Source organism: Amphiprion ocellaris, chromosome 20 (assembly GCF_022539595.1).
Source record: "Amphiprion ocellaris isolate individual 3 ecotype Okinawa chromosome 20, ASM2253959v1, whole genome shotgun sequence".
NCBI lineage: Eukaryota > Metazoa > Chordata > Actinopteri > Pomacentridae > Amphiprion > Amphiprion ocellaris.
In genome coordinates, this window is record NC_072785.1 from 31,671,860 (window position 1) to 31,690,998 (window position 19,139).

Consider the following 19,139-nt stretch of genomic DNA (forward strand, 5'->3'; position numbering starts at 1 on the left):
TGGTAAAAAAAAAAAAAAAAAAAAAAAACTAAATAAAATTTAATTAAAAATGAAAATATATCAAGAAAATATTTAAAACATTCAAATAAATTATTTTAAATATAAATGAACAAAATTATTTTTAATATTTGGGAAATCAAATCTGAAATCTTTGACTTGTGTGAGCTGATCCTCTGGTTGGACGGAGGTTGAAACGTTGAGTTTTTACCTTTCGTTTTCGTCCGGCTGCAGAACGTTGGCGTGTTTGTGGGCTCAGGATTTAATTTGTTTTCCCTCCTCATACCTCTGAGCTGCTAAAACCTGTTTATTTGAACGAGCTTCTCCTCTCCATGTCGTCTCGTGTAAATTCCCGCCATGTGTTTGCTGTTTCCAGCAGTAAGCAGATTACAGGTGGATTACTTTAAACAAGTCAAACAACACACCACGCAGATTTACCTTGTAAAAAGCAAAAAGGAAACCTGCTGATCCTGGAGGAAGAACCTGAAGCAGACGACTGAAATCTAAAAGTGAGCTCAGCGAGTTAACGCCACGTGATTTCTTTATTTCTCTGCAGTTACTCATTCATCAGGTCCAGATAAAAGCCGCTGACTTTCACTCTGACATTAATCCCTCCCAGACCGCAGCTCGTCTTCCTGGATTACTGAGACGTGACGACATTTTACACAAAAAAATACCAAAACTCTGAGGAGAAATCTTCAAAGTGGTGAATAAAGAGAAACTGATGACGCAGCTGTCGCATAAAATCCTCTTGACGTCACCGATGTACAGTTACAGTCCAAAAAAACACAATATTCATATCCAAATCACTGCACTGATGACTGAAGGGAAGCCATCGCTGCATTAGCCTCAACCAGCTATCATTAGCCTGAACTACATAGCATTAGCTTAAGCAAGATAACATTAGCCTAAACATTAGTCAAAACAAACTGTAATCGATATAAAATGAGGCTGAATAAAAAACATTAGTTTAAACATGAAAACATTCACTTAAACATGTTAACAGTAGCCACTATGTTAGCTTGAGTAAAATAGCACGAGCTAACATTAGCTTAAAGATGCCTCAACAGGATAGCACTAGGTTATACTTCAGTCTAAGCCAAGTAACATTAGCTAAACGAAGATAGCATTAGCTTAGAGTAGATAATAGTAACCAAAAGAAGCTAACATTAGCTTCAACAAGCCAAAGCAAGATAACATTAGCCTAAACTACATAGCATCAGCTTAAACAAGATAACACTAGTGTAAACATTTGTCAAAACAAACTGTAATCAATGTAACATGAGACTGAATAAAATAACATTAGTTTAAACATGAAAACATTCACAAACATGTTAACAGTAGCCACTATGTTAGCTTAGTAAAATAGCATAAGCTAATATTAGCTAAAACACGCCTGAGCAAATAGCACTAGGTTAAACTTTAAATAAAGTAACATTAGCTAAAAAATTTGATGTTAGCTTAAAGAAGATAACATTAGCTAAAAGAAGATAACATTAGCTTTAACAGGTCTTCACAAGTTAGCACTAGGTTAAACTTTAGTCTAAACCAAGACGCATTAGCCAAAAGAAGACAACATTAGTTTAAACTACATAGCATTAGCTTAAACAATTCTAAACAAGATAACACTAGCATTAAAACACGCCTTGACAAATAACACAAGGTTAAACTCTACTCTAAATAAAGTAACATAAGCTAAAATAAGGTAACATTAGCTTAAACAAGCCTTCACAAGATAGCACTAAGTTAAACTTTAGTCTAAACAAACTGTAAACAATATAACCTTAGCCTAAACAAGGTAGCATTAGCTTCAACAAGCCTAAACAAGATAGCACTAGTCTAAACTTTGGTCTCAACAAATTGTAAACAGGACAGTATTAGCCTAAAGCTGTTTGCCAAAATAAGATATCATTAGCCTAAACAAGATAACACTGGTCTAACCAAACTGTAATCAATATGACCTGAGGCTGAATAAAATAACATTAGTTTAAACATGAAAACATTAATTTAAATATGTTAACAGCAGCCTCTATTCAGTTAGTTTTTAATGTAATTTTATATTAGATATGTATATATGTACACTACCAAAAGTTTGGACACACCTTCTCATTCAATGCTTTTTCTTTATTTGTATTATTTTCTATGTTGTAGATTAATACTGAAGATTAAAACTTTTTTGTTAACAACATAATTCCAAATGTATTATTTTATAGCTTTGATGTCTTCAGTATTAATCTAAAATAAAGGAAATAATTAGATAAAAACCATTGAATGAGAAGGTGTGTTCAAACTTTTGACTGGTAGTGTGTGTTAATTTACAATATTTACTTATTTTATTGATATTTCTGTGTATTTCAGAAACAGAAAAATCTGTTCAATAAAAGAAAAATTCTGTAAAAGTACAAATTTCTAATGGTGTCAAATACTGCAGGAACACGTTTGCAGGAGTTTGGCTTCGACATTCTTGATCTTGAAACCAACATTTTAAACAGAAAACACCGTGATGTGTTTCCAGAAAGATCCCTGTTTTTCTCCAGAAGTTACCTGGAGGTTTACCTGAAGGTTTAACTGCACATGTGGAGGATGAAAAGCGAAGCCTGCGTCTGTCCCACAACGGCTGCCTTTGACGTCAGTTGGCGGCGAACAGACAGAAACCCTGCAGCTTGTTTTGCATAACAGAAAGCTCAGCGCTGAGTTTCAGTCCTCACAATGAGCGTTCAGAAGGACTGTTTACTGACTGAAGAGTTTCCTTCAAGGAGAAACCGACACAGGCGTCTAAATAAAAAATGACGACTGGAGCTGATGTCTGAAATCTCCCCGAGGTTGTTTTTGATCACAGTTTCAGTGTTTAGCTCAAAGTTGCAGCATTTGACCACAAAGAGTCCGAACTGACAGCAGCTACTGAATAAAACTGTTTGGAGAGAAAAGTGGGACGTCTGCGGAGGGTCAAACCGTCATTCCAGTGACTGCAAAATGTCCCTGTTATGTCTTTAATATGCTTAAAGTACAGATAGAAAGTCTTAGACGAACACAGGACAACTTAATCTGCCTCTGGTTGTTCTTCTACAATCCTCACAGGTCTTTAACACAAGAACAGCCTCCTAATCGACCGTTTAGTTTTCCTTTATTGTGTAGAATCCAAAAGATTTGACTCAGACTGAACCAAAACAACAAACAGTTACTGGACCAAACTCCAGTTTTATTAACACAAAAGAAACAGAAGGATGGATGTCTGTTGTTTCGGAATAGATGACGAGAGATTTACATTGTTGTTGGTGATGATGGAGAAGAATGACTGTCAACAAAGATTAGTTTAACTGTTGCTTATTTTCTGGATGAATCAATCAGCAGTTGAACACTGTTATTTTTCTGAGTGACATTCTAATGATGTTATCAAGCGTCTTCAGAGAACATTAGGTTACCCTTCAGAAGAAAATACAGGAGATAATGGCAACGCTTCTCCAAAACAACTCTAAACTTATCCCAAATAGCATCCTCAAAATTGTCAAAAAATTAGAAAAATGTGTCCAAAATCAGAAAAAGACTGAAGTCATCCAATTTCCCCAAGATTACTTACAAATTGTCCAAAACATCTTGGAACTTCTCCACAAATACTTAAATTTTGACCAGAATTTATTTGAAATTGCCCAAAATGACAACAACCTGTCCAAATGACTCAAAACTTGTCAAAATTGTCCAAAAAACGACAAAAATCATTAAAACCCAAGATTACTTAATATTTGTCTAAAACATCTTAAAATGTCTTTAAAAATTCTCAAAATTTGACATAAATGATTCAAATTACCCAAAATTTGTCTAAAATATCTTGAAACTTCTCCAAAATAACTAAACAAATTTGCCAGAAATCATTCAATTTACCCAAGATTACTTAAAGTTTGTCTAAAATGTCTTGAACCTTAAATTTTGACAAAACTCTGTCAAAGATTGTCTGAAATGACGACAGCCTGTCCAAAATGTCTTCAAAATCACCAAAAGATCTACAACTTTGCTGAAAATGATTTAAGATGTTTCCAAAACCACTCAAAAAACATCCAAAGTAAGAATATCTCATTTAAAATGACTAGAAATTTGTTGCAGAAAAGTGAAATATTATGATATCCTTTTTTTTCTACGATACTGTAAAATAATGATGGGAAAGGCAGAAACGAATGGACGCCAGAAACAAGCTTCAGGAGATTAAATAAAGGAAATAAAAGGTTCTATCCACAGACCTCCTGATGTTCCTTCAGGGCCCCTGGAGGTCCCTGGACCACGTTTTGGGGACCTTCAGCAGAGCAGCTGTTCTTAAATTAGATCATTTTCCTGAATCATATCATCGTGTAGATTCAATTATTCAGGAGCTACTGCAGCTCACAAAAACTTCACATGATGAAAGTTCTCAGCACGGAAAAGAGCAGAGTTCAGCAGCGGTGCATTCTGGGAATTCACAGCGGGGGTTAGGAACGCTCGGCTGAAGGTCGCTGTCGGCGTCTGACCTTTCCGTGTTCCTGGACCGATTCCCTCGCAGGAGGAGGATCCTGGAAACATTTCCGGGGGCTCGAGACGAACCGGCGACCTTTATCTCCATAACCTCCAGCATGTAATCAGATTACTCGTGCTGTGAGGACAGCTTTACGGGGGACGAGTTAGTGAGAATCGTGTCCTTATGGGGACTGGGCAGCGTTTTAAAGTGAGATGACTGATATTTAAAGAGCAGCTCGAGTGTTTTTTTTGTTGGTTTTGGGGTAAAACTGAAGTTGAAGAGTTGGATTGGATTCGTGCTTAAATTAAAAAGCCAAGCAGAGTTTTAAATATGAATAAAATAAATGACCTGCTTTTAAACTTTGATTTGGTTGGCAGTTCCTCCTCCTGCTTCTGAATTAATCATCATCCTTCCAAAGAGCCAAGAACCATTACTGATCTGAGGGTCCATGTTAGGACATTTGGATTTAATGTTCTAACAATATTATCAAACATTGTTATACCAAACATTATCTTACATCTAAGAAGAACCTATTGGGAAACATGACAAATTTTCTCTGAAATGACTCAAACCATATCCCATATCACTGAAAAATTGTCAAAAATTTGGAAAAGTTGTCCAGAATTACGAACAAAATCAGTCAAATTGCTCAAGATTACTTAAAATGTATCCAAAATGTCTTGAAACTTCTCTGAAATGACCTCATATTTGACAAAAGTCACTCAAAAATGTTCTGAAATGACAAATACTTGACCAAAAAGGCTCAAAACTTAATGATTTAAATGATTACAATTTTGCCAAAAACGACTCAAACTGCGTCCAGAACTACTCAAAAAATGTCCAAAATGAGAATACCTTGTACAAAATTAGTTGAAAATTGTTCAAAAGGTTTTGAAAATTCACCAAAATGACTCAAATTTAGCCCAAAATCACTTTAAAATGCTAGTTCTTGTATTTCTGTGAGAGATTTAAAGATCGGGAGTCAGAACATTTGCTATAAGAAATCTTATTGTTAATTACTTGAGACATGACTTTAACTTGTCTTGAATGACTTGTGAATTCACATTTGCGTGTCTCAAAAGACTTGACCTTGACGTGTGACTTGTCTTGAATTAGTTGAGATGACAAGACTTGACTTTGAGTCATAACAAGTGCCTTGAGGCAACCAGACTTGACCTTGACGTGTCCTGAGTTTCTTGAGAAATGACTAGAATCTGTCCAAAATGACTTGAGACTTGGTTTGACTTGTCTGAGAAGACTTGAAACTTATGTAGGACTTGTCATTGATCAGGCTCAATTTGTCTGTTACCAAACTCAATTTATGACTTGTTTCACAATACATGATTATGAGTCTTAATTGTTTATCTAGATTTTAACTGGACGAGTCCTCAGTTTCTTGGGGAATGACTAGAACTCATCCCAGATGACTTAAGACTTCATTTGTACTTCTCTTTGAAAAAACTTGACTTCGACTTATCTTGAATAATTGAGTTGATCTGACTTGCCTTGAAAGATTGTAAACTTGACTTTGACATGTCCTCAGTTTCTTGAGAATGACTAGAGCATCCCCTAAAGGACTTAATTTAAAGAACTTTTGGTTTCTGACATTTCAAAAAGAGTTAAGACAAGACTTGACTTTGACATCTCTCCAGGTTCTTCACAAATGACTAGAACTTCCCCTAAAGAACTGAAGGCTTTATACTTCTGGCTTGTTAGAAAAACTTAAAGTAACTAAATTTGAATCTGATGTGTCCTCTGTTGATTAAGAAATTACTAGAACTTTCCCCGATCAGTATCTTTTGTTGACTTGCCATCTGTAGTTTTTCGAGTTGTCTCCGGCTGACTAGTCTCATGTCTTTCCTCCACCCTGCAGTTCCTCCGGTCGTGGAGCCGGTGTACACGGAGATCCGTCAGGCACTCGGCCGGGCGTTCAGCCTCACCTGCCGCCTGCTGCGAGCTCATCCGGCTCGACTCCTGAGATACGAGTGGAAACTCGGCACTCGGCTGCTGACCGTCGGACAGTTCAGCGACCAGAAGGACGACACGAACTACCACGTCAGAGCCCTGAACCGGGAAGGATACGGCGAGTACACCTGTGACATCACCAATGAGGCGGGGGCGGGGCGCTGCACCTTCCTGGTCACAGGTGAGATTCAAGTCATTGTTTTTAGATTTAATAGATCTGTGCATGAAGTGGACTAGACTTAAGCCATGAACACAACTCGTTTTATGACTTGAGACATGTCAAATACAACATTCAACTTGGACTTGTATTTACTTGATGTCAGTACTTTACTTAGATAAAGTAATTTGGATAAGATGATTAGACTTGACTTGTACCTGTCTTGAAATACTTTAGACTTGACTCTGACTTGTTTAAAATGACGTGTGACAGGACTAGACTTGAATTTGTCTCAAAGGATTTGACATGATGTGACTATGACTCATAGTAAATCAGTGACTTTAGGCAAGTAGACCTGACTTGGATTTGTCCACAGTTCCTTGGCTTCAGCTTGTCTTGAAAGACTTAAGTAATGACTCAGACTTGTGTCAAATTACTGAAAACTTGGGCAGATGTAGTTGTAAATCACTTGGAAATTAATTAAAGTCTCTCTTGGACAAGTCTTGACTTGGGCTTGTTTTGATTTGCTTTCGACTTGATTAGGAATGGTTATAATTTACTTCTGACCTAATCTGGAGATGTATATTGATTTAGTTTGACTTGGATGAGATTTGCCGAGGACTTGCTATAAATGAGACTTGAATTGCTTGTGACTTTATTAGGACTTGTTGTAAATTACAGGGGGTCCTTGACTTACGTTGGAGTTGCGTTCCTACGGATCAACGTAAGTCGATTTTCACTGTAAGTCAGAACTCCGGCGAAAATGTAAACAAAGCCACTACGTGCATCATGACATTGATCAGTTCTTCGGAAAAGTCATGAATACCAATGAAGTTACAAGCTAGCAAATGAAGCACAATCCCAGGTGTGTAAACAAAGCCGTCTTATAGCGCAGTGTGACAATGTATTCATCCGCTCCACTTGCCAACTAGTTCCACGTAACCAGTTCTGACATAACAACGAAACGCTGTAGGTTGAGGATGTCATAAACCAAAGACCCCATGTACCTGACACTTAATCTTGAGCTGTTTTCATTTGGCTTCTCTCCAATCACTTGTGAATTGACTTGGACCTGTGTAAAATTGGCTGAGATGTGAGTAGGTCTTGTCATAAATTACTTTAGACTTAATTTGGACTTGTCTTTAAAAGACTTGAACATGTTTTGTATGACTTGTGAAATTATTTCAACTTGTCTCAAAAGACTTGAGACTTGACTCTGGATTGTCATAAATTAAAACCTACGTGTTTGACTCGTGTCTTTTGACTCATCTTGAATAAGTTGACATGAGAAGACTTGATTATGAGTCAGACATGATGTGAGACAACTGGCCCTGGCTTGGACATGCCCAAGGTTTTGTAACAAATGATTAGAACTTGCCCCAAGTTATCTTTACAATTATTTAAACTCTTGTTAAAGTCTTGGACAAAGCTTGACATGGACTTGTCTTGAATAATTGGTGACTCGGTTTGATTTGCCTTAAAAGACTTATGAGTGGAATTGGATCTGTGTCACACAGATCTTGTTGTCAATTACTTGGGACTTAATCTGGACTTGTTTTGGACTAGACATGACTTGGATTTGTTTTGAACTTGCATTTGATTCGGACTTTTCTTAATTTGTCTTGTCTTGAACAAGACATGGACTTGTCTTAAATGTCTTGTCAACTGACTTTCACTTGTCTTAGAAGACCTGAGACTGACCCTTTCATTAGACTTGACTAGACATAAGACTTGTCTCAAATAACTTGAGATGTAGGTCAGTGAGTAAGTAATTTACAACAAGTCCTTTTTGGTCTCTGAAGTCTCATTTATGATGTTTTTTGAGACAAGGCTAAGTACATTCACAAGTCATTCAAGGCAACTCCAAGTCTAGTCTTGACTAAGAGAAGTCTGAATGAAGTCCCAAGTAATTCACAGTAAGACCTACACAAGTCTTGACACAGTCACCAAGTCTATATTCATTAGAGACTAGTTAAACCGATTCACCAATTTTTCAGGACAGGTCCCAGTCAACTCTTCTCTAAGACAAGCACAAATTAGGTCTCAAGTCATTTGCGGCAAGTTCGTGTCATTTTTCCAAGAAACTGTGGATACGTCCAAGTGTAGTCTAGTTGTCTCAAGTCCCTTGATAAGACTCATAGTCAGTTCTTGTCATCTCAGGAAATTTGAAAGAAGTCACAAGTCAAGTCGAGTATAAATCAAGTCCAAATTATGTCCTGAAAACACATCAAAAGATCTAAAACTCTTTCTCTGGATGTGATTTGTGACTTTACACTCGACTTTTGACTTGTCTTGAAAGACTTGTGTTGACTTGCGACGTGTCCAGTAAAGGTTGAGCTTTTATTTTTCAGACCTGAGAGCTGCAGTGACAGATTCTAAACCAATTCCAGGTTTGTTCCTCTCAGTTCCCTGAAACATTGTTGCTACTGCAGCTGGTCCTAGTTCTGTTGGGGAACATTAGCTGTTTACATGCTGCAAATGACGCTTAATTATGGTTTATCTCATCTGTAAATCCTGCAAACAGAAGCAGCGGATCACTGAGTGTCCTCGGGGAGGTGGAAGGCGTCATAAATAATGTGCCAGAGTTTCAGGAAACCTTTCCATCCTCTCACACATCTGTAGCCTCTCTGACAACAAACAGCGTTCTCCCGATGGGAACATTAGAAGCTTCCTGCCTTTAGAACCTGCTGCCTCCTCTGTTGTTCACTTAGTGCAGCTCTGACAGATTAACACTGAAAGTCGAACAAACATCTCAAGTACATGTTGGAACTTTGCAGGTTGCCGGGAACAAAAACATAGCTTGATCTTTTGTTTGCCCTTCTGCTTCTTCATGTGCATTTCTGACACTGTAGATTTAATATTTAAAAGGTCGTCCTGCTGTTTTCTGAGTGTTTCTGTCCCTTTACTCTGAACGTTGCTGAGTTTTAATTCCTGCTACAGGGTAGATATATAAGAGCAGCTCTGAAAAATGCTGCGCTGGACTTAATGGTGGTTGGTTTAACAACAACAAACGTCTTTTCTTACTTCAGTGTTGCTGTTCTCGGACAAGAGTTGCCTCAGACTTGTCTTGAATGACTTGTCACTTGACTTGGATATTTGTCAAACTGTTTGAGGTTGAAATAGTTCTGGCTGTAGATTCCTTGGGACTTAATTCAGGCTTCTGTTGGACAAGACTTAAGATAAACTTGTCGGAAAGAACTTGTGAATTGACTTCCCCTTGTATTAAAATACTTGGTGCTTGACTTGAACCTGTGTCAAATTGGTTGAGACTTGACCAGGTCTTGTTGTAAATTACTTGGGACCTAATTTAGACCTGTCTTGGACTTGTCCTATGTTGCATTTGACCTGAGTCGGACTTGCCACTTAATCTAGAGTTGTGTATTAGTTTGGCTTATCTTTGGCAAGATTTAACTTGCATCAAACAACTTGAGATGACGAGACTTGATTTTGAGTCATATTTTGTGACTTGAGGTAACTAGATTTAACTTGGATGTGCCTTCAGTTTCTTAACACATAACTAGAACTTTCCCCAAAATACTTTAGACAAATAACTTTAGACTTTTCGTCAACTTACTAGAGACAAGGCTTCACTTTGTCTCAAGAGACTCAAGACTTGACTTTGACCTGTGTCAAACTGGTTGAGACTTGAGCAAGTCTAGTTGTAAATTACTTGGAATGTAATTAAGACCTGATTTGGACTTGTCCTATGTTGCTTGAAACCTCAATAGGCTCACGACTTAATCTGGATTTGTGTATTAATTTGGCTTTTCTTTAACAAGACTTAACTTGCATCAATCAACTTGGGATGATGAGACTTGATTTTGAGCCATATTTAGTGACTTGAGGCAACTAGATTTAACTTCGATGTGCCTTCAGTTTCTTAACAAATGACTAGAACATTCCCCAAATCACTTAAGACAAATAACTTTAGACTTTAAACTTATTTGAGACAAAACTTTATTTTGTCTCAAAAGACTCCAGACTTGACTTTGACCTGTGTCAAATTTATTGAGACTTGAGTAGGTCTTGGTGTGAATTACTTGGGACTTAGGCTTGACTTGTTTTGAATGGATTATGAATTGACTTCAGATTGTCCAAAAAGACTTGTCTGAAATGAAACTTTATTTAGGCATGTCTTTCATTAGACCTGACACATGACTTGAAACTTGTCTCAAATGACTTGAGATGATGAGACTTGATTTTGAGTCATATCAAGTGACTTGAGGCAAAATGACTTGGACGTGTGTTGTTTCTTGAAATGTGACTAGAAAGTGCTCTGTGACTTGGTTTTACTCATGTCAGAAGACTTGTGAATGGACTTGGAGCTATTTCAAATTGCTCAAGACCTAATTGCAACTTAAATCAAATATTGTGACGAAACAGATTTAAGGTCACAAAAATTTAATGAGGGAATCCAAAATTTAACGAAACTTGACACCAAGGACCATTTTCCAAAAATAATACAAACTTATAGTATTATTTATTAGCTGTCGTACCGGGTTAGTAGTACCTTTACTGCTTGATACTGTGGTGACCAGAGGACACGTCACTTTAGTGTTGGCGAGCAGAGCATTGTGGGAGTTTAGCTGGTAAAGGAGCAAAGCGACAAAGAGTTGTATCAAACGTACTGAAATCAGGCCAGGACTGAGTGTTTGTTGAAGCACTGAGTCGGACTGTTTAAGACTTGAGTTGGTGTTTTTGTAAATTATTTGTGACTTAATTTGGACTGGTCTTGAACAAGACCTAAGCTTTTCTTGAGCATCCAGTGGCTTGGTTTGACTTGTTTCGAAAGATTTTAGACTGACTTGGAGCTGTGTCCAAGTCTGCATGAAAACTTGAATGTGTCTTGTTGTGAGTGACTTGAGGCTTCATTTGGACTTGATGAGACTTAAATTAAATTTGCCTTGAATGACTTGTGAATTCACCTCAGTTTGTCTCGGAAGACTTGAAACTTGTGTAGGACTTGTCATTGATGAGTCTTAATTCATCTTTTACCAAACTCAACTTATGACTTGTTTCACAGTGCATGATGATGAGTCTTAATTGTTTATCTAGATTTTAACTGGACATGTCTTCAGTTTCTTGAGGGATGACTAGAACTTACCCCAGATGACTTAAGACTTTATTTATACTTGTCTTGGAAAAGACTTGACTTGGACTTATCTTGAATGATTGACTTGGTTGACTTGCCTTGAAAGATTGTAGTCTTGACTTTAACATGTCCTCAGTTTCTTGAGAATGACTAGAACATCCCCTAAATGACTTGAGGTAAAGAACTTTTGACTTCTGTCTTTTTTCAAAAAGAACTGAGACAAGACTTGACTCTGACATGTCTTCAGGTTCTTGACAAATGACTAGAACTTCTATTAAATGACTTGAGAGAAAGGACTAAATACTTCTGACTTCTAACATGTTAACAGAACTTAAGATAATTAAACTTGACTCTGATGTGTCCTCTGTTTCTTAAGAAATGACTAGAACTTGCCCCGATCCGTATCTTTTGTTGACTTGCCACCTGTAGTTTTTCGAGTCGTCTCTGGCTGACTCGCATCAGATTGATTGCAGACAGAAGTACATCGGTTCTTCAGACCAGGTTGAGTCTCTGATGTAAACTAGAGTCTTCATTGACTCTCAGACGGAGTTTCAGTCTCTCGGCCCTGACTGAGTCGCCTCGTATCTCCGTCCTCTCCTGATGAAAGCGCCCCTGCAGAGACGCCCTGTCAGCGCTGTTAGACTTCCTGTAAAACCCGCCGCCCCGTTAAGCCTCTTATCAGGGCCGGCCGGCGAGCAGCGTTCTGCAGGAGGCAGCAGAACCCATTTAAAGAGGGGGTTGTAAGCTGAGGATGGAGAGCTGATGCAAAATGACGGTGATTATGTCGACTTGTCATTTGCAGAGGTGAAGTTAGTGTTGTTAATCAGGTGTGAACATGTCGGTGGCATTTTAAACCTCCTTCATCTCGCCGCAGCCAATGAGACGACAGCAAAGCTTTGGAATAAAAGTGACAGAAGTGAAGCATCAAACCGTGACAGTAAACTCTAACCTGACGAGTCGCCAGACGCTTTGGTTGTTCTTCACACCATCAGTCTGTGAAAAGATTCCCCTTCATTTAATCCGCTAACCTTTATTTTAGCTGGAAGCCTCTGAGATACTTTATCTCATTCATAAGGGAGACCCTGCCAGGAACATGTCACATTACATCACATCAGTCATTTACAGCATCACAACCCAACAGGAGCTCAGAGACATGAGACCTCAAAGTCCATAGTCTGGGAAGAGAATCCTCTCAGATTAGATGAAACTCTGGAGCATGATTGGCTGCAGTCTGACTGTGAGAGGACCATCAGTGTACCATAAAATAAATCCTGCATTACTCTGCATGTCTCTTTTTTACTTGGAATGAATCTGAAGTGGCTCCAAATTCATTCAAACTACTTTAAGCACGTTTTATACCCCATATTCCTCTGCACAGAAACTGTATTAAATGAAAAGAAATCCCACGACAGTCCTGAGGGTTTGGGTAATTTCACCATCTGCAGTGAAGATCTCAGCAAAGTTAAACACTGTGATTATCTAATCAGCAGTCAGAATAGCTTTGCTAACGACTACTCACCTCTATTTTTGCTAACTAGTGCAGTCCCTCCGTTCAGAGGCAACAAGTCTGAAATCATCAGTGAAAATCTGAACTGAGCTTCAGTAAAAAACTGCTGTGCTTCACTTTGTGGTTCCTGAAAATGTTTGTCTTTTATTCAATCAGAAAATCCTCAATGTTAGCATGTTGTGCACCTAATGTGGCTAACGTTAGCTTTGATGGTCTGCCCACAGCCCAGAGCTCTGCGGAAACGTTAATTTAAACCAGTAAACAAGGACTGTGTGAGTTATTGTGTTTTCATGTACAACCTAAACTCAGCTGCTGTTTCCATCTGTTATTTTAATACAGCTGAACGCACAATAACAGCTGTTCTCATTACAGATGTTTCTGTTGTCAGACAGCAGAACGAGGATGAAACAGTGACTGGAATTCAGCAGCCACTTTATTTAAAATCCTGATTTTATAACGTTGTCTGAAAACCAACAGGAGTTAAAAACAACTGTGCTGAGAATTCAGAGAAATATTCTTGCAAAATAATTCTCAGAGTTAAAGTTAGAAGATGGAAAGTCCTGCTGTCACGCACTCTTTCATATCAACAGTTTTTTCAGTCACAGACACAGAGAGTCTTCTTCCTGAAGTGGGCGTGGCCAGCAGAGGCTCAGCTACATATTATTTTCATTATATATTAATGATCTGTCTGGGGCTTAATGTGCTGATGTATGCGGATGATGCTGTGATCTTCACTCTTGGAAAGCTTGCTTATTATATACTGCCCGTCCAAAAAAAAAAAAAAAAGTTGTACACTCTAATACTCTGTTGGGCTGCCTTCAGCTTTGAGTACGAAACATTCCCTGTGGCATTGTTTTGATAAGCTTCTGCAATGTCACAGCATTTATTTCTATCCAGAGTTGAAATAATTTTCTAACAAGATCTTTTATTGATGATGGGAGAGTCGGACAAAGTCTTCTCCAGAACATCCCAAATACTCAGTGGGGCTGAGGTCTGATCCATCTCATGCTCCCGGATCCACTCATTCTCAACGTGAGCCCATGAATCCTGGCATCGTCATCTTGGAACATGCCCATGCTATCAGGGAAGAAAACCTCCACTAATGGAAAGACCTGGTCATTCAGTATCTTCAGGTATCAGCTGACCTCATTCTTTGGGAACATAACGTTGCTGAACCTGACCAACCCCAGATCATAACTCTAACCCCCACAGGCTGGTAGGTACTAGCCATGATGAGTTCATCACTTCATCTGCCTCTCTTCTTACCCTGATGCCCCCATCACTTTGGAACAGGGTAAATCTGGACTCATCAGACCACATGACCTTCTTCCATTGCTCCAGAGTCCAATCTCTATGCTCCATAGCAAATTGAAGCCTTTTTTTCCCGATTAGCCTCACTGATCAGTGGTTTTCTTAGCGCTACAGCTGTTTAGTCCCAATCCTTTGAGTTCCCTTCACATTGTACGTGTGGAAATGTTCTTACTTTCACTATTAAACTTAGCCATGAGTTCTACTGTTGATTTCCTGCGATCATGTAAAATTTGTTCAGACCACATTTGTTCCTGGAAGATGATGGTTCTCCACTATCCTTCAGGTTTTATTGATGCATTGGACGGTTCTTAACCTGATTTTAGTCATTTCATCTCCTTAGTTGTTTTCTTCGCTTGATGCAGGCCAATAATTTGAGCCTTCTGAGACAGATTAACATCCTTTCCATGACCACAGGATATGTCTTCCAACATGGTTGTTGAAGAAATGAGAAGCTCCTCACTGCATCAGCTAGAGTTAAAGAAGTTGTTGTCATCACTGCAGTAATTATCCAATGGAATGTTCTTACCTATTTGCTTAGTTAAATCCAGGTGGAGACTTTTTTTTGGACAGGCCGTGTATAAGTGTATGAATGGGATGGCCCCAGCGCCCCTGGGGGATTTTATCCAAAAGAGAAATAATAACTAATACAAAGTCAGCCACCAGGGACCGGATTTATTAGTCCTCCTTTGCACAGATTCTCTATTAAAGGTTTCCCAAACTGGAATACTTTATCCATAGCTATCAGAGAAAGCCTCACCTTTGTCAGTTGTAAGAGACAGTATAAGGCATGGCTGATTAACAATCAGGCACTTTAAAAACAGACACTTTAACCATAAAGGCTTTATGACAGGCTCTGCTTTACTAAAATAACAGCACTTTAGGGTTGGTTTAACACGCCAGAATTCATTTATCATCATTGTCTTTGTGTTACTATATTATTTTTATACGTTTGTCACCCTTTATGTTCTCCTTTTTGTTTGGGACAACGGATGGAAATTAGCCTTGAGCTAATTCCAGCTTATTTATGGCAGGCTTGTGTGAACATATGAGACTGTACATTCATTAATATGCACTGTCCCGTCCGTACATATCCATCCATCCATTATCTATACATCACTTAATCCTCATTAGGGTCGCAGGGGGCTGGAGTCTGTCCCACCTAACTTAGGGTGAAGGTTGAACTAGGCTGGTTAGGGCTTTATATACGGACAAACAATCACACACATTCACACCTACGGACAATTTAGACTTAACAGTTAACCTCAGCATGTTTTTGGAAGCCAGAGAACCCTGACAAAACCCACACACGTACAGGGAGAACATGGAAACTCCGTGCAGAAAGATCCCGGGAAGGTCCGGACAAGAACCAGGGACCTTCCAGCTGCAAGGCGACAGCACCAACCACCGAGCCACTGAGCAGCCCCCCGTCCAAATAAAGAAATGAAATGTAAAATTCCAGCCTGTTCAGAACCAGACTGTAACCAGGAGTTGTGGAGTCATTGGGAAATCTTCCTGGCAGATCTTTTCCAACTGACGCCCCGTTGGGACACGAGAGACTTTCGTTAATTTGCTGAGAAGTGTTACAGCGTGGGACCTTTAGCTCAGACATCTAGCATCACTTTAACAGCTTGGCTTTCATTTAACCTTTATTTAAATCTGGAGGACTCATTGAGGCCATGATCTCGTTTTTAGTGATGTCAAGAGTACAATCAAAACAGAATAAATAGGGCGATAATGAACAGAAAATAAACACAGTTAAAACAGCTCAGTAATTTGTGATCATGGCTTTTTATTTACCTACAGTACGGTTGTGTTCAGTTTCAATGTTTGCTGGAGCTACAGGAATAAAAATGAGAAATGCAGTGTTGACTGCAGGACTTGAGGCATCAGCCTGTTGAATATCTCCGTTCAGTGCCTTATCAATAAAAATAAACTACTGTCACATCTTCCTGTACAGATAATCAGTCAGCATTTTCATACAATAATGACATAATCTAAGACGGACAAGAACATGGATCATTCATTCACTTTCTGCAGAATATATTAATGTTAGCTCTGTTTGTGGACAAATACCCGATTTTTCATTGCTGATAAATGTGAGAATGTGAAATTTAAATGTGAGTTTTTGATCCAACCAGATACTGAGATAATTATTCCACATGTTTTGACCACTCACAGTGTTAATATGTAAAATATGTCGTCCACAATAACTGACTGTAGGAACAAGTGTTTGCTCTTGTTTATATTCAGGAATAGTTTCAATTTAAAAAGTGACCTAGAATTGCGTCTGACACCTGCTTGACCTCTGTGTGACCTCTAGATGACCTCTGTATGACCTTAGCCTGGCCTCTGTTTGACCTTTAACATCCGTGTGACCTCTATATGACCCCTGTGTGACAATTAACACCTGTTTGACTTCTGGATGACCTTTGTCTGACCTCTAACATCTGTATAACCCCTGTCTGACCCCTGTGTGACCCTGTATGACCTCTGCCTGACCTTTGTAAGACCTCTGTTTAACCTCTAACATCTGTACAACCCCAGTTTGACTTCTGTATGATTCCTGTGTGACCTCTGACCTCTGTGTGACCTTTGTATGACTTCTAATTGATCTCTAGTATCTGTATAACCGCTGCTTGACCCATTTGCGACCTCTGTATTACCTGTAACATGTATATGACCTCTGTATGACCTCTGTTCAACCTATAAAACCTGTAAAACCTGACCCTTGTGTGATGGCCAACACCTGTGTGACCTTTGTACATCTGTGTGACCTCTGTGAGACCCTTAACATCTGTGTGACCCCTGGTTGACCTCTGTGTGACCTTTGCTTGACCCCTGGCTACCTCTAAAATCTGTTTGACCTCTATGTAACCTCAGTTTGACCCCTCTATGACCTCTGACCCCCGCGTCTCCCCAGGTAAGGCCTACGCTCCAGAGTTCTACTACGACACCTACAGCGCTCTGTGGCAGAACCGGCCTCGAGTTTACGGCTTCAAGCTGCAGTGGACTCAGATGGAGCCGAACGCCGTGGACCGAATCCTGGCCTACAGACTGGGCATCCGGCAGGTCGGTACCACAGACACACTCAGAGTTAGTTCTAGATCAAGATGGTCTAAAATGTGGGTGTTTTTTAACTTCGCCAAGGAACGTGATGGAGTTATGTGGCAATCGGCGTTGGTTTGTCTGTTAGCAATATCACTCAAAAACAGACTTTTCTGAACCATTCTTGTAGGAGCTTTAGTAGAAACCCACTGGACAGAGATGTCAAATTGGTTTCTACTGAAGCTCCTATGATTACCATGACCTGAATAACCGAGAATCTCCACAGACATGAGCTTAACCATTAAAATTAATAAAGTCCAGTGGATATTACGGAGATTGAGCAAATTATGACGATGGTCGTTGGTTTGTCCGTCCGTCTGTCTGTTCGCAACATTACTCAAAAACGGACTCAGAGTTGTTAAAGATTTCTGTATCATTGCCAGATAGCGGCATGGCGTCACTGTAACCATGACAACAAGTGAACACTACGTCAGCTGCCTGCTGACGTTCACATGATTGTGATCCTACTACAAATCCACCACTGAGGACTTATCAGGACTTATCTGTCAGAAATGATCCAAGGAACAAGTGATTAAATTGTGGGGGTGTTTCTGAGTCCCATCAGTTCCCGCCGCCTGCTACATATTTAGGTCATGTGATTCGGTATCCGTACATAACGTACACATGCAGAACACACACCTTTGCTCAGCGCAAAGTCATTTTGCTTGTGAGTAAATCTTTATTAAATGGACACATTCTATGTTGCCATGATTTCTGATCATCAATAACTAATAAAGAAATGCTGCATTTCTGACATATGGGGGAATGAACAGCCTGGAGGAGGACTGCACTCTCTGAGTGCTTTTCTAGTTATTGTGAGTGTTTCCCTCAAAGTTTTTAGTGTCTGAAGTCGTAAATGTGACAAAACACAAGACAAGTGGAGTCTTTGTTCTGTTTGTTTCAGCTGATAAACTTTAATGAAGCAGTAAAACTGGTGTCAGGAGTTTATGATGCAGGAAATATTCAGATTAAACCACCACAGCAGCTCTGTGTTTGCTGGTTTTAATCAAGTAGTGAGGACATGATTCTGTTTACAGTCCAATACATCGACTGGAGGAGGCTTCATGGAGGCTCTACTCTAGTTCCTGGTTTTCTAGTGGAGTTTCTATCACTGCTGTCACTTTTATTATCTGTCGGGATGAGATTGGTGGACCTGGCCTTGAATTTTAAGAAGTTAGTCTTTAACAGTGAGGAAAGCAGTAGTATCAAGTAGACTAGGTAATAATTAATCAATTAATTGCTGTGAATAATTTAACCATTTAAAAATATATTAACAAATAAGGCAGAAGATGAAGGACATGCTTGTCAGAAAATGTGTTGTAGAATCAGCTGTAGTTCCTGGTTGTTCCACCAGGAGAAGCCGCTCCCTGTTTAGTGACTTGAAAAATTGCAGATAGTTTGCTGTGTTTACAGTGTAGTTACTCAAAGAGTCTTGAACGCTTTGGAGTGGTCTGATCCACTTTCTGTAGTTTTTGAGAAAAATTAGTTCAAAGTTCAGTGTTTTCCAGAGTGGTCTAACATT

The 19,139-nt window shown here is 39.1% G+C and overlaps 1 protein-coding gene across 2 annotated transcripts in view; it reads left to right on the forward strand.

Moving 5' to 3' along the window:
* Positions 1-19,139, forward strand: part of mdga2a (MAM domain containing glycosylphosphatidylinositol anchor 2a) — a 126,232-nt gene that overhangs the window by 77,796 nt on the left and 29,297 nt on the right. For both annotated transcript variants that reach the window (XR_008599940.1, XM_055005649.1), the window contains exons 9-10: positions 6,354-6,626; positions 17,433-17,581. Coding sequence is in view for 1 of the 2 variants with exons in the window: in XM_055005649.1 (XP_054861624.1) it covers positions 6,354-6,626; positions 17,433-17,581 (422 nt within the window). In the remaining variant the exon portion in view is untranslated. The remainder of the gene's footprint in view (positions 1-6,353; positions 6,627-17,432; positions 17,582-19,139) is intronic.